At 38.6% G+C, this 14,009-nt stretch overlaps 1 protein-coding gene across 1 annotated transcript; it reads right to left on the reverse strand.

Moving 5' to 3' along the window:
- Positions 1-1,795: 1,795 nt before the first annotated feature.
- On the reverse strand, positions 1,796-8,581 carry psmd12 (proteasome 26S subunit, non-ATPase 12). Its single transcript, XM_079677872.1, has 11 exons — positions 8,360-8,581; positions 7,922-7,981; positions 7,569-7,697; positions 7,053-7,160; positions 6,612-6,716; positions 6,259-6,408; positions 5,914-6,048; positions 5,633-5,745; positions 4,736-4,910; positions 3,851-3,928; positions 1,796-2,361 (listed from the first exon to the last, which is right to left on the reverse strand). The coding sequence occupies exons 1-11, from the start codon at positions 8,480-8,482 to the stop codon at positions 2,152-2,154; spliced, it is 1,386 nt and encodes a 461-aa protein (XP_079533998.1). The 5' UTR covers positions 8,483-8,581; the 3' UTR covers positions 1,796-2,151.
- Between the last annotated feature and the right edge of the window lie 5,428 nt (positions 8,582-14,009).

Here is a 14,009-nt window from a genome sequence, read left to right on the forward strand (position 1 = left end):
TGAAATGTTTTGCATAAAATGTCCATCGAGAAAGCGAAGAGCGACACAGTGTGCTCTGCAGTAATGCTCTTTTCAAAAGCTAAACAGACACCAGAGCCTGTTTTAGATATTGTAACTATGCAAGGAATAAAACTTGAAGTGGTAACCTGTTACAAATACCTTGGTATCTGGCTTGATGTTTGTGTCTCTTTTAAACTTCATGTCAATAACCTGCTTAAAAAACGGAGGGTTAGGCTAGGTTTCTTCTACAGAAACAAGTCCTGTTTCTCACTTGAGGCCATGCAGGAAAAGGCTAGTCAATGTGACCTTTGTACCTGTGCTATGGTGGTGGTGGTGGTGGTATGGTGGTGGTACCTATGGTGATCTGTTTTATATGAATGCACCTGCCAATTACCTGATCAAGTTAGATGCTGCGTATCACAGTGCACTGAGATTTGTGACAAACTGTAAAGTACCCATCACTCTACCCTGTATGCAAGGGCAGGTTTGCCTTCACTAACTGTACGGAGGCTCAGTCACTGGTACATTTTTATATACAAAGCCATGTTAGGGAAACTTCCATCCTACATCTGCTCCCTGATCTCTCGGCGAATTGTAAGTGGCTACTGCCTGAGATCGCATGCTGTAGTTTTATTAAATGTGCCAACTGCTAGGACTGTCTTAGGGAAGATAGCTTTTAGATGCGCAGCTCCTCTGTCTTGGAATAGTCTGCAAATTAAATGGAAGCTGAGCAATCTGGTGTCACTAAATGTTTTTAAAGCTCGGTTGGATGTTGCACAATCAGATGCTGTTGGTACCTGTTCATGTGGATAGTTATGTAAATTGTAATCCCTGTAATGATGCTGTATGATGTCCTTTTTGTTGTTCTGTTGTTTTATGTTTTTATGTTTCATGTGGAACCTACTTGAGCAGGTCTCCCTTGAAAAAGACATCAATGATCTCAAGGGATACACCTGGGTAAATAAAGGCTTGAATGAATGAATGAACAGTGGCTCTCATTTTGATGAGCATCTAGACTTAAGACCAGTTATAGACACTGTAATAAAGGAAATTACACCGGGCGCTCCTTTATACCCAAGTTACTGGCATGGCTGAGCTACGATCCATTAAACCAAAATTACAAAACAATAAACAAGTGTAGAATAGCTTAGCTGTGAACTCATTTATTGGTGCTCCACCTTTGTTTAAACTTGATGTTGACAGCAGGGGCATTTCTAAGGTGATGGAGAAAAAAGAAAGAGTACAACATCAGAATAAGGGGCAAAAGATTCATAGGTTGGATTATTTCACCAGTTAAGTATTTTGACTGTTGTCCAGTTATCAAATAGAGGACATTCGACTTAACTGAAAAAGATTTTTTCAAAAAGACATAATAGTTTACTTTGCCAAGTTTGACAATTACTTCCCTTACATAACGGGACACTTCACATTGGTAAAATGCAGTGGTCGCATAGAAGTAGAAATCTTTTTTTTTCCCCCAATAAGAACCGACAAAATTCTTGACTGAACTTCATCAATCTTGATTCACCATGCCAGGTGTCTTGAATAAAACTAAAAGGGACATTTCTTTACCCCTCTTGTCCAGGTCTCTTGTTTTATATGACTTCATAGCATGTAAACTAAGGGATAAAACAGCATATTGTCAAAAGTTTCACAATAATACTGCATTTGCGTTGTACTTTGACAAACCTTAACACAGCCCACACATGGGTGATGTCTTGCAGTGATGAGAACCTTGTCATATTATAATGTACACTAGTTTGGTTAAATACCGTATTACACCTTCATACAACTGTTAACCAAATGTGAGGAGTTTATTGTTTACATTTTTAGAGATTACAGTCATAGTTATATCACACAGTAATACATTGTAATCTACTGTTTATAAAGGCAACTATATTTAGAGATCCAGACACTGCCAGGGAGGTGCTCATGTATTTATTGTCAATGTTTTACTTGATAGTAAAAAAAATGAACAAAGTCAGGGTGCTGCGCATGTGCTACAGATGTTTATCCAATTATATGACATTGTAAAAGCGCTGCGATTACTGTCCCCCAATATACTGTATATTCAAAAAACATTCCCACAGAAGGAAAAGAAACAGAAACAAATATGAACCAAAACATAGAATAATGCACTCCGTTGTTGTTTCACTGCAGGTTGTGGATCATCTCCTCCTTGGCAATAAGATGCGTGGTCTTGTTGACAAGGGACATGAGAGAGTTGAGTTTGTGCGACCAGTCGTTGAGCAGGTCGTTGGGGTCTTTGGGCCTCTGGAAGTTGATGATGCCTGCCAGCCGGTCCACCTTGGCATAGATGGTCTTGTTTACAACTAGGCTGGAGAGGAACTCTTCGGATTCCTGATGAAATATGAGAGCAGACAGACATCCTCTTAGTCTTTTTACAATGCAAACATTCTCAACCTGAGGCCTGTACGACGAAGCCGGTTCAACGTAACCTGGATATGTTTGAGTTAGCCGGTTGGCCTAATCCAAAACATACGTGCTCTCGCTGAGCGGTCCTACGACGCGGGTTATCCAGTGGACTCGAGCCAGCCGTGTCCTATCTAGTTAGGTGCACTTTCACAAAAGGGGCGGGGTTAGCGCCAGTTGACCAATCACAAACATGGAGAAGCGCACTGACAGCGCAGCGTCATACTTCCTGAATGAAAAGTGAACTATAATATTAGACATATGAAGAAGTTAAACTTTAAACATCCATGACTTAAACACTTTATCCAGGATAAAAGCCACATAGTTGCACCTGCAAGGTCAATACAGCTGGTAAAAGAAAAAGTGTTTGAATGCGTACATTAACAGGTTTATGATATCACTGCCTAAGACACTAAGACACGAGTGGATCTGACTTTAATTACATTTGACTCGAGTGTTTCGTCAACTTAATGTGTTGCTTAAAATAATACTTCTGCATACAGTGTGTGACACTGTGAATGTTGCACGGCCAGATACGGCTCAGCTGACTCAGATAAGGAAATACATGATACATCATGATGTGATATGAATGATAATGGGACACATCGACGTCTGCACTCACAGTGCCGTGGACTGTACTTAATGTTACTTTGATCCGGTTACTTGTGTTGTGGCAGATATTTAAGTAAGCTTTCTTTACGCTAATGTTATAATAGTCAGATTGCTCTGAAGATGGGAGGTGATATTCTATTCATTTTCACGTTCAGTCAGTTGATTTTTGACGGCCATCTTTCCTGCAATGGCAGTTTTTCTGTATTTCCTCTATCCTGTAATATGACTTGATAGCTTTAAACTCTGCACACTGAGCTCTGATTGGTCAGCAGGCTGTGCTTTCACTGAGTTGATCTCTTATCCTGGAACCTAACCTGCTCCGGAGCCAGGTTAGCCGCTCAGCATAAGTTACCATGGAGATCTAGCCTGCTAAAAAGAGAACCAGCGTCGTAGCACCGGAAACCCAGAGTTTTCCCTGAAGTTAGCCGGCTAAGCGAAAATCCGGCTTCGTTGTACAGGCCTCTGGACTTGTGTTTTTTTAATCTTTGAATTATCTGATCCATAACTGCACTACAACTATACAGGGTACTTCATTTTGAAATACTTGAACTATGTCCCTCTATACACGTGTATATAGATTCAATTGGGTCCCACTTTGAAGGTATGTTAAAGTTTTTTGCCTATTTTTATCTTTGGCTTGAATAAATTGCAGTTAGTGAAATTTTCCACAAGGGAATAATAAATACTCTTTCAAAATGTTTCTTTGGCAAGAAAAAAATATATACAGTTAATTTTCACCCAAAAGAAACCTACAAACTGCAAGTCCTTTTGAATTAAATGTGTCATTAGTTTAACTGTTGCTTACGTCAATAGAGAGGTCGAGGAGTCCAGCCATCCTCTTCATTGTGATTCTGGTGTAATATTTGGCCATTATTCTGATATTCTGTGGTAAAAAGGAGAATGACATTAATAAACATTTATGCAGCAGAATATCATATTATAGTTGTATAATGATATTTGTTTTTAAAAAAGGTCCTTTTAGGTCACATCAACAAGCTAAAAGATATGTTAATGAATAAAGACTTCCATTGCCAATCAAATACAGGTATGCTTTATTAGTGTACATAAAAGTCTACCAGTTAAGCTTTTATATGACACCCATTACTTTCCCCATTTGCTTGCATTGCACTTCAATGGTTCTCTATTAATTTTACTACATATCATTTGATTCACAACCACTTAAATAATCAATCGAATTTTTGAGTTTGAAAACCCCCAAACCCCATTATATGTAGGACGTATAAAAAGAAAAAGAAAAAGAAAAATGTCATTTAATATCAATATCTTTAATCTTTGGAGGTTTTAATCACACAGTTCTACTTTGACTGTCAGTGTTTAAGAGGACATTCATATTCCCACTTTTCACTATAAATGCTCATCACTCACTCTCATCCTATCCCATTTATCCGAGTCAAACTCAAAGTGACAGTTTTATAACGTCTATTGCAGCTTTCATTGCCAATATTTGTCACGATAAGATGCTTCTATATGACCAATTTTACTTTGACTGTTCCTGGCTGCCAGCCTAGTTTTTGACATCAAGGCAGTAAAGGAGCTCTTAGAAAATATATTGAATTAGATGTCTCCAACATAGAATGGTCTCCATGCACAAACACATTATCATCAAACCCACCTAAAGATTTATGCATCAGTTCCATTAGAAAGGTCTACACTTGACTGGGGGACTTACATGCTCCACAACTCTGTTCTTCAGATCTTTCCACCGTTTCTCCCCCTCTTCTGAAGTAGAGAAGACGTCTGTGGCGGGGCTGTCAGGTGAGCCCTCTCTCAGCTCCTTCCCATAATCCTCCACCAGGGCAGCCCAGCGCATCAGCTCCATCGTGGTGAACTGTTTCAGAAGGTCCCTGTGAATAGAAGAGGAAAATATTGAACATTCCCCGTGATTTTACCACCAGCTGTAGAGTGAATGCACATGATGGCCCTATAACAACTGCACTTAAACATCTAATACGTTTTGTAAAACCCAAACACATTAACTGAACAGTTAGGCAACGGTTGTCTCTCTACATGTGCTGTGTAGGACTGCACAATGATCGAAATGTATTGAAATCGTAATATGGACTAGTGCAATACCCACATTGCTGTAATATTAGGAGAAGGCTAAATGTGTGAAAATATAAATTTGAAAAGAATATTGTGGAGCTGAAGTGAAGTTCAGGATTACAAACGATATTTTACAGACTAATTAAAATATCCTTGTTTGGTGCAGAACCTTTTAAATAAAACCCGGTTTTAATATATAATCTTCAACGATAATGTGAATAATGTTTCAGAAATGATAAATTTACTGATATTTCAAATCATGTCACAATGGCAAAGACAGTCAAAGTAATTGAAATACGCGTTAAATGTAATATGGTCACATTATGTACGTGTTGTACAGTTGATTGCTGATTCAGATAGCCTTCCCTTTTGAAAGATGTTTGTCTTCCTCCTGGGGTCCACCTCAACCCATTCATCGTAGCAAAAATACTCTTGATTAAAAAAAGTGCCGATTTGCATGTACTCGATTTTGCCCAAAATCTCTTTGGGTCTGTGGAATGGTGAATAATATATTATGTCTTACTTGTATTTAGGGATTTCTTCCAATTTCTTGTCCTCACTGATTCTGTGCACAAGGTCTGACTGCTCGTTGTCGTAAGGAGCAAGAATCACGTAGAGCACCACACTCTTTAGGGCCTGAAAAAAAAAAAATGCATTCATTGCCGACAACAGTTTTGAAACAGATATAATGTTTAATTGATATTACTGCAAACTATGTCAAGATCGTCATTGAAAATAGCTAAATGTATATGTTCAATACTTTTGATATATGAAAGTGTGGCCTCAAAAGGAAAGTCTGTGTACCTGTTGCCACTTGCTGCTGTCCGCCAAGATGCAGGGGGTGTCATAGATGGCCCGGTAATGTTTGCAGATAGACAGGTAGGAGCCCTCGTGCTGGTCAACTTGAATCATCAGGTCGTAATACTTCAGCTTGGACTCCTGAGTTGTTGATTAGAAAAAAATAGATATTCCAAAGTTCACAAACGCCAACCTTCTCAGCTCAGACCCGTCAATCACAGCTGCTTCCAAAAGAGTGTTGTAAAACAAACACACAGGCCTGCCACCAAATGTTTTTCATCATAAGTGGCTGCCAACTCAACCAAACTACAGCAGTATTTTGCCACTCAATTCCTGGTCCCTTTATCTTACCTCATTGCCCTCCTCTTGGAAGAATTTGGTGTTTATCTTCTTGCTGATGATCTGGGTGCGAATGTAATCCTTCACAGCGATGCAAAGCCTCATCTGTTCCAAGATAAACTCCACCTTCTCCTTTTTCTCCATAGAGCCATATGTCTCGACCTGAGTTGGGAAAACCATTTTTTTTTTTAAACTTCACACCATTACCATGTGTGCATTGTCTCTCTAGATATGGTGACAAAAGCTATGCCCAACAATCAAATGATTTCAAAGCACTTAAACATAGACGTGTCCCCATTTGATCCCACAATGATGATACAGATTTTTCATCATTTTAAAGAAAATAAAAGCAATCAGTCTTTTACCTGCAGCTCCTGAAGAATGGCAGCTGCCTCTTTGACCTCTCCATTCTTCTCCTTGATATTTGCCAAGGTCTTTGTCAACCTGGCACGCTCAATCTCTACGTAGATCTGTGAGGAGAACATATTTGGTGTATTATTGAGGGTAAAAGGGTTTATGTCTCTAGTCATCACCACAAAGTAACTCATATATTTGTATCCACTCCTGAGAGAATAAACATTTTCCATTCAAATTAGACCATCAAATAGCGTAAACCCTTTTTAAATGTAATTGTGTCTTTACCCTGAAGAAGGATTCCTAGTACACTAGATAGACAAATCTTTCTTCTGTCATATTTGAACTATGACTTTCTAGCTTTGCCGTCTAGCACATGTGACATGTTGTACTTAATGTGACAATGGCTCACATCTACATATCTCTATTTTTGTCTAGTATATATTACAGACCTTGCCAGCAGTCACGGTGCGAAGTGTGTCGATAAGTCTCAGCTTGATGGGCTGATCGGTCACCGTATCCACGTACTTGTAACATTCTTGCACCATCTTGGCAACAGCCTGATAAGACAAAGAGGAATACAAAAATGAGTTGTCATTAGAGCATGAAAAACAATGGCTGCAAAGCATTAGGTAAATCATGTTTGTTGGAAATCCTGTGAAGTCAGTAACTTGTATAATTTCTGGTTATGGGTATTTTCCCAGAACATGTATTTGTCATTCAGGGGAAATTATTTAAAAAGCAGACTCCAATGCTTGAAAACAAGAGAATAATGCTGCATGTACAAGGTGTGAACGATATATTCACGACAAACAGTATTTATTGTTTGGTCATTTGAATAGTCAGTAATGCTGCTGGAAAAAATACTTGATTGTGGCACAAGAACATTTACTTTCTTGGACTAATAAGACTATGTTTAGACAACTTGTAAAATAAAAAGAGGCTTAAGGGAAAAATAAATATCTTACCCCCTTCAGCTGACTCCTCCTTTTTGTGAGCAACATGATGTTTTCATTCAGGGCATCCCAGTCCTTGGCTTCATGACACATCTGGACCACAGCCACAAGGATTCTAGAGGTGGACACCATGTCTGACGCCTGATCAGGAGTTGAAAGCCGATATATAAGAACAAGGACTTAAATACACACAAAACAAGACATACATTAGTTCCTTTTGTATGTTTTCACCTACAAATGAGGCAGATTTTGTGAATCATTCTGCTTAATAATGAGCTGAGAAGTAGCCGAAAGTCAATTTATGAATCATTACCATCCACAGAGAAATTAAAGGAAATGTAATGTTGCTGTCAGGAACCACGTACCGTTCTGGTTTGCTTCTCCAGTGACAACAAACTCTCAATTGCCTCCTGCAGCTTGCCCTCCTGCAACACGTAATACAAACGTTAGCATCAGTGCATACTTGTTGTACTTGGGACGAATGTTATCCCATACTTTGTATGTATTTCGATAGAGACAAATAGAATAGGCATTTTTGCCTGACTAGCTAGTTAGCTTAGGATGATGTCTATGAGGTACGTTAGCATGCTAGCAAGCACAATTACAAACTCTGTTACAAAGAAATTGTTACTTGGACGTGTTAAAGTTCAAACATACATCAACGTTTTGTAATCAATGTTCGCTCAATAAATAGGTTATAATACGTTTCAGTGTGGTTCTAAAGAAAAACAGTCGATGCTAGCTTGAATGCTAACACACTGATGCACCATGACTCAGCCGGCGCTGTTCTCTTTCACACTTACTTTCGCCATTTTCTCGCATTCGGGGAGACGCTGATCTACAGTTGAGCTGTAGTCAACCTCCATCTTCATAATCTTCCCATCGGATCTTTCGGATCGGTCCTCGATAATCTTCGGGGTGTCCATTTTAAGATTATGTACGGTTCTTTTCTTTTCTTGCGTCCAAACTCTACCTAGTACTATTTTGCTTGTCAAGGGAACGAAAAGGTAGGCGACCAATCAGAGGAGAGAGTCAGTGGGCTGCCTGTGGCGCCTAAAGGACCCAGTGAGGACCCCCCAAAATAAATTTCAGACAGGCGTAACAAGAGCCTAGACCGCGGTCAGACGAGGTTTATCCAAGGTTTAGCTGTAATATCAGTCTATTTATACTGGCAAATGTTAAATAATGAAACACCTTTCGTGCTTTCAAGGAAATACCATTGTCGTTCCTTGAAGATGATAATGTAGGAGGAGAATTAACACAAAAGAGGATAGTGACGAAAGCAACAGAAATACATGTCTGTAAGGTGTATCAACTGATCTGTAGGCCTACTCCTTATTTGAATAATAAGGGTGAATTGAGGACTTTGTGAATGGACACGGTCGTATTAATGGCAACAGAGTGCAATGGCCACCGTTCACCAGAAGGTGTCCCTTCAATGTCTGCATTGTGCATTCCTGTCTTCACACAGTTCAATGCTTTGAAAGGCTCCAGTCCAGTGCCCCCATAAATGAAGCTAATGTGGGTCAGTCAATTTCCTGCGTGTGGCAGAGAAAGCCCTTAAGACCTGAGTTCAAATCAGCTTGATTCCAGTGCAGACTCAGCATCTATAGACCTTAAACTGAATGTGACATGAATCTACCTAAAATAATATACGATTGAAACAAGAACTGGGATTGCTAAGGCATAGGCCATATTCACACTGCCCTTTGCACCACTAGAACATCAAGAATAGTTCAGCTGAAGGAAACTGAATGAAGCCTCAAATGGCAATTATTATCAGTTATACTCATTGTCATCTGACAATAAGAGGTTGTGCAGTGCTAGTGCCAAGTACTTAAATATGTGGTGTAATGTTTTTTGGGGCCATAAAATAAAATTACAACAGGATTGTACGGTTATAAATGCATAATAAGTTAGTTAGTTAAAACAATATTGGATGATAGTCATTATTTTTGAGTGTTTTGCACTGAGATAAATCATGGGTCAAAATTGACCCGCGAACACCGTGAACGGTAACAGCTTTTGAACAAAATACAAGAGTTAAACACTGACTGCCAGAAAGGAAATACTCACTTCATTCATCATTTAATTCATAAAACCCATTTAAATGTCCTGCTGCTAAACAATGTTAGACCATTATGGAGAACACAAAAAAAAAAAAAACGTATTATAAGACTAATGTCAGGTAAAGGGGACTAAACCAAACAGGGCCTTTAAACTGTTTCCGGTCAAATACATAACGGTAGTATCTTTGTTAAAGACACAAAGAACAACAGCCTTTAATTTAATGGATAACTTTATCGTCTCATATTGTCTTTCAATAACTTTGTAACTTAACATCTACATGTGAAGGCATGGTATGGAGTCTATGGAGTAACATTTTGGTGACCCTATTTCAGGAAGCTGCTCACACATTAGTTTAGGGATTATGTGGAGAGTTAAAATTAAAATCTGCTTCAGAGAGTTTGCAACCCTGCATGAATATATTTCTGGGGGAAACTCTGAATATGCGCTGACAGCGCAAAATAGTGCTTGTCGGCATCTTAAACACAGAAATATGAGCGTGGATTTTGATGAGTGTAGACCCAAATACATCAGAGGTGTCAGCAATGCAACCCCTCCCCTGATTAAAAGTGGCTGTTTATTAATGTGTTTAGATCGTTTCTCTCTATTTGTCTAGACGAGCATGACTTAAATAAGTAAGTGTAACTGTTGTGTTGATAAGAGTGCTGTCATCAAAGATACAGGCTTATCTCACTTGTCTTTCAGCTGTGCTTTATGTATTCGACCGAGCAGATCTTTTTAAATGCTTGGACAAGGACGTCCTTGTTTACTAGGAGTAATCCCAAACCATAGACATCACCAAACTGCTGAAAGGCATATTACTCTATCATGACATGAGACTAGAAGGTGTTAGGGACATACTTTAAGAAATGCATACATCTCAATTTGATTTATCACCTTAATGTAAAGTCTCAAAGTGCTAAATAATAACTTACAGCAAAGGACATGTGCAGGTGCATCTGCAGGCCATTCCACTTTGCATGGTTTAATCGTTTGAAATGGAACATATGATATGACTGATACACCCACACCAAAACAACCATGCATTTTCACCCTGCTGTTTATATTGTCTCCCTATTGTCAAATGATCAATTATAAACCTAAAGACCTCACATCTAAAATGTAATAGCAGATTATTTGCATTCAATGACTGAATGAAGCCTTAAAGCTATAAATCAGCTGACATGGGGACTTTGCTTTGCCTGTTTTTTCAGTGTTATTTTGCCTTCTGTCTAATCTCTAGCATGGGCTAAGGTCTAAACACTACTTCGTTTCCATACGTGTGGGATGGATGCTTCATTTCGTTGTATTATAACGGTGGGAGAATTAAGGTAGGCCTCCAGGCTATAGAAGGACACGCTACGTCACATTCAGAATATCATGCTTCTGTCAAGAAAGCGTTCCTCTTGCTTTCATAGCGTCCTAACCAGAACTATGCAGGCCTAGCTACGTGTGTGTGAAATGAAATGAAAGAGGTGACGGTGGCAAGACAAATGCAGAGTGAATGTGCAGCAGCAGCAGTGAAGTGAACTGATGTTTCCTGAGCTGTGGTTCAATCGACCTGTTTCCCGCAAGTAGCCAACGCGTCGCATTTCTGCAGGCCGAGAAGAGGAAGGGCTGGGGGCGCTGATAACCGCTTAAATGTTCCGATGCATCTGCAAGCTGCTTTTACAAGAAGTATATCAAAACAGGAGAGCGTCTTTTACCTGGAACTTGTTTTTTTCTGACCTACTCTAAAAAAAACAACCTTGAAATGTGACTTTGAAAAGGGGGGCGGTCTCATCGCGGAGGGGTTAGCTTTAGTTTTTTTATTTTCGACAGACATTTATTCCGGACCTCTCACTCAGTTTCACAGACTGTCAGCAGTAGAGGACGCAGCTCACTTAAGAGACTCCTCTTTTAACCCTCTATGCTTTTAACCCATACACTATTTTAACCAGTGTTTCACTGAGGGACCTTCAACAAATTACCCACTGAATGACAAAAAAACATATAATAACTCTGTATAACATGACAATTTTTTATTGACAATTATGCCTAATAAAGTACAATGTATTTTTATTTCGGGCCACACCTTTATTAATCACTGATTTATGAATTGATATTACAAAAATGTGCAATTGAAGATTATTTCAGTGATATTTAAATATTTTTTACGTTACGTAAGGCACTCTCAAACCATACCAGATATTATTTCTACAACGGACAGAAAAGACAAACCTCTTTTTTTATGTCAGTATACTTGTTTTAAATGAACGTTTCTTACGGATATGTTGCTGTGGCACATTTATTTTCAATGTAACTTGGCCCAATGACTTAAGATCAACGGGTCTAACAAAAAAAATAAAAAGGACACATCTCTTGTATTGGATATTGGTCCACCTTCTATTTTCAACTGATATTTTTTGATGAAAAATCTTAGGTCTTAGGGTTTTTGATGCAACAAAACTTTTAACCCTTAAACCCTTAAACATAGATGTGTCTTACTTGGCCAATGTATAAATACAATGCTGCATTGTTTTGGAGACACTGGGACATGCAAAAATTAACCCTCCTGTTGTCTTCCGGTCAAATCTGGCCGATTTACTTTCATCAATCATAACTTTTTTGTTTTTGATTCGATTGCATTAAGGCTTTATGATATCCTTCACAGTAGACATTTGAACATACAATTTCTGATCACCACTTTCATTACATTTTGGATGATTTAGTAAACTTTGTAACACCCATGGTGTTCCCGGTCAAAAATGACCGCCATAAAGAAAAGGAATTAGTAACCATCCGGATCAGATAAAACACACACACAAACACCCACCCACCCACACTCTAGATGTGTTCCAACTTATGTGCCCAATCCCCCCATGTGAATCACACCTGACACACACACACACACACACACACACACACACATACACACACACACACACACACACACACACACACATACACACACACACACACACACACACACACACACACACACACACACACACACACACACACACACACGCACACACACACACTTTGACACATTTTCCGCTCTTATGTGCCCACATGGATCACACCTGGCACACGCAATACATGTTCAGTGTCTATTCTTTGTATATTTACTGCAGTTGTTCATGTATACCAGTAGTCTGATACAATATTTACAGTTTGAAAGGGTGTTAAATGAAATGTGGTGATGATTAATTGCTTTTGTGTTACTGTAATAGCAGTTAAAACAGGACCTGTCAAATTTGACCATGAACACCAAAGTTAGGGGGGGGGGACGAAGACAATAGGAGGGTTAATAGATTCAAGACTTTTTTTCAAATGTTCCCAATAATATTCAAATAAGACAGAAGAAATACTAAACTCCAAGAGTTGTGTCTTACTGAATGTGTTTAATAATATTATTTGGTACAGGCCTATGTTTTGAATCACTTGCCACATGACATGGATGTGGTAGCATACTTTGTAGCCACATTTCCAGGTGTATTGAAAATAACATTGATTTTGTGTGTTTTTAAGAGTAATTTATTGATGGTCCCTAAGTAAAACACTGTGGTCAAGGGAGAGGACTTGGATAATACGCTACCCTTCTTCTGACTGACAGACTGAAACTGAGGAAGAAGACGGGAGAGAATATCTGTTGATTATCCAACTCAAAACCTTCTTTACTGTACCATGGTGACGGTCTCACGGAACTTCACTCTGAAAAAGCACATTATTTTGTTTATCAGCAAGTTGTACTTTCATGCTTTTCGTATTTGTGGCGGTATACAGAATAGACCAATTTGCAGCTAAGGCAAACTCACATCCGTTCAATCCGTTTTCAAAATAATTTTCGTATTGAAGAATGACTTGACCCTGCGAGTGGATAGATATATGGATGGATAGATGGACAGAAAAATATATATAGATCAATAGAAAGATAGATAGATAGCTACTACTGCTGGATTAATATTTTATTATTTAATAATAATATTAAACTTTATTTTCAAAGTAAAGAAAGACATTTCATGTGCACATGATAAAGCTCATCAATCTTCATTTGAGCTTCCTATCAACTTTAAGGAGGGCCTTGAAATAATGCTAGAATTAGCTAAACATATTTTGTTTGAATAAATAGTTATAAAAGTATTATTAAAATACATCAAGTAAATCTAAAACAAGGCATGCAGTTTAATGATTGTAGACGCAGTTGTTTAAATCTATAGAAACTAGCCTAATTGAGTGTTCAGTGTTACCAGCAATACATGTTTAGACTATATAAGAATCAAAAGAATATTCAACAGGGATATCTCCAGTGTATTTTAATTTCCTCGTAGGGATATATTGCACACCCTTATTTTGCAGGCCAGGATCCTATGTGTTCCGGTGCCGTTCTTTGCTTTACTATCA

This window comes from Notothenia rossii, assembly GCF_949606895.1.
Source record: "Notothenia rossii genome assembly, chromosome: 1".
Taxonomy (NCBI): domain Eukaryota; kingdom Metazoa; phylum Chordata; class Actinopteri; order Perciformes; family Nototheniidae; genus Notothenia; species Notothenia rossii.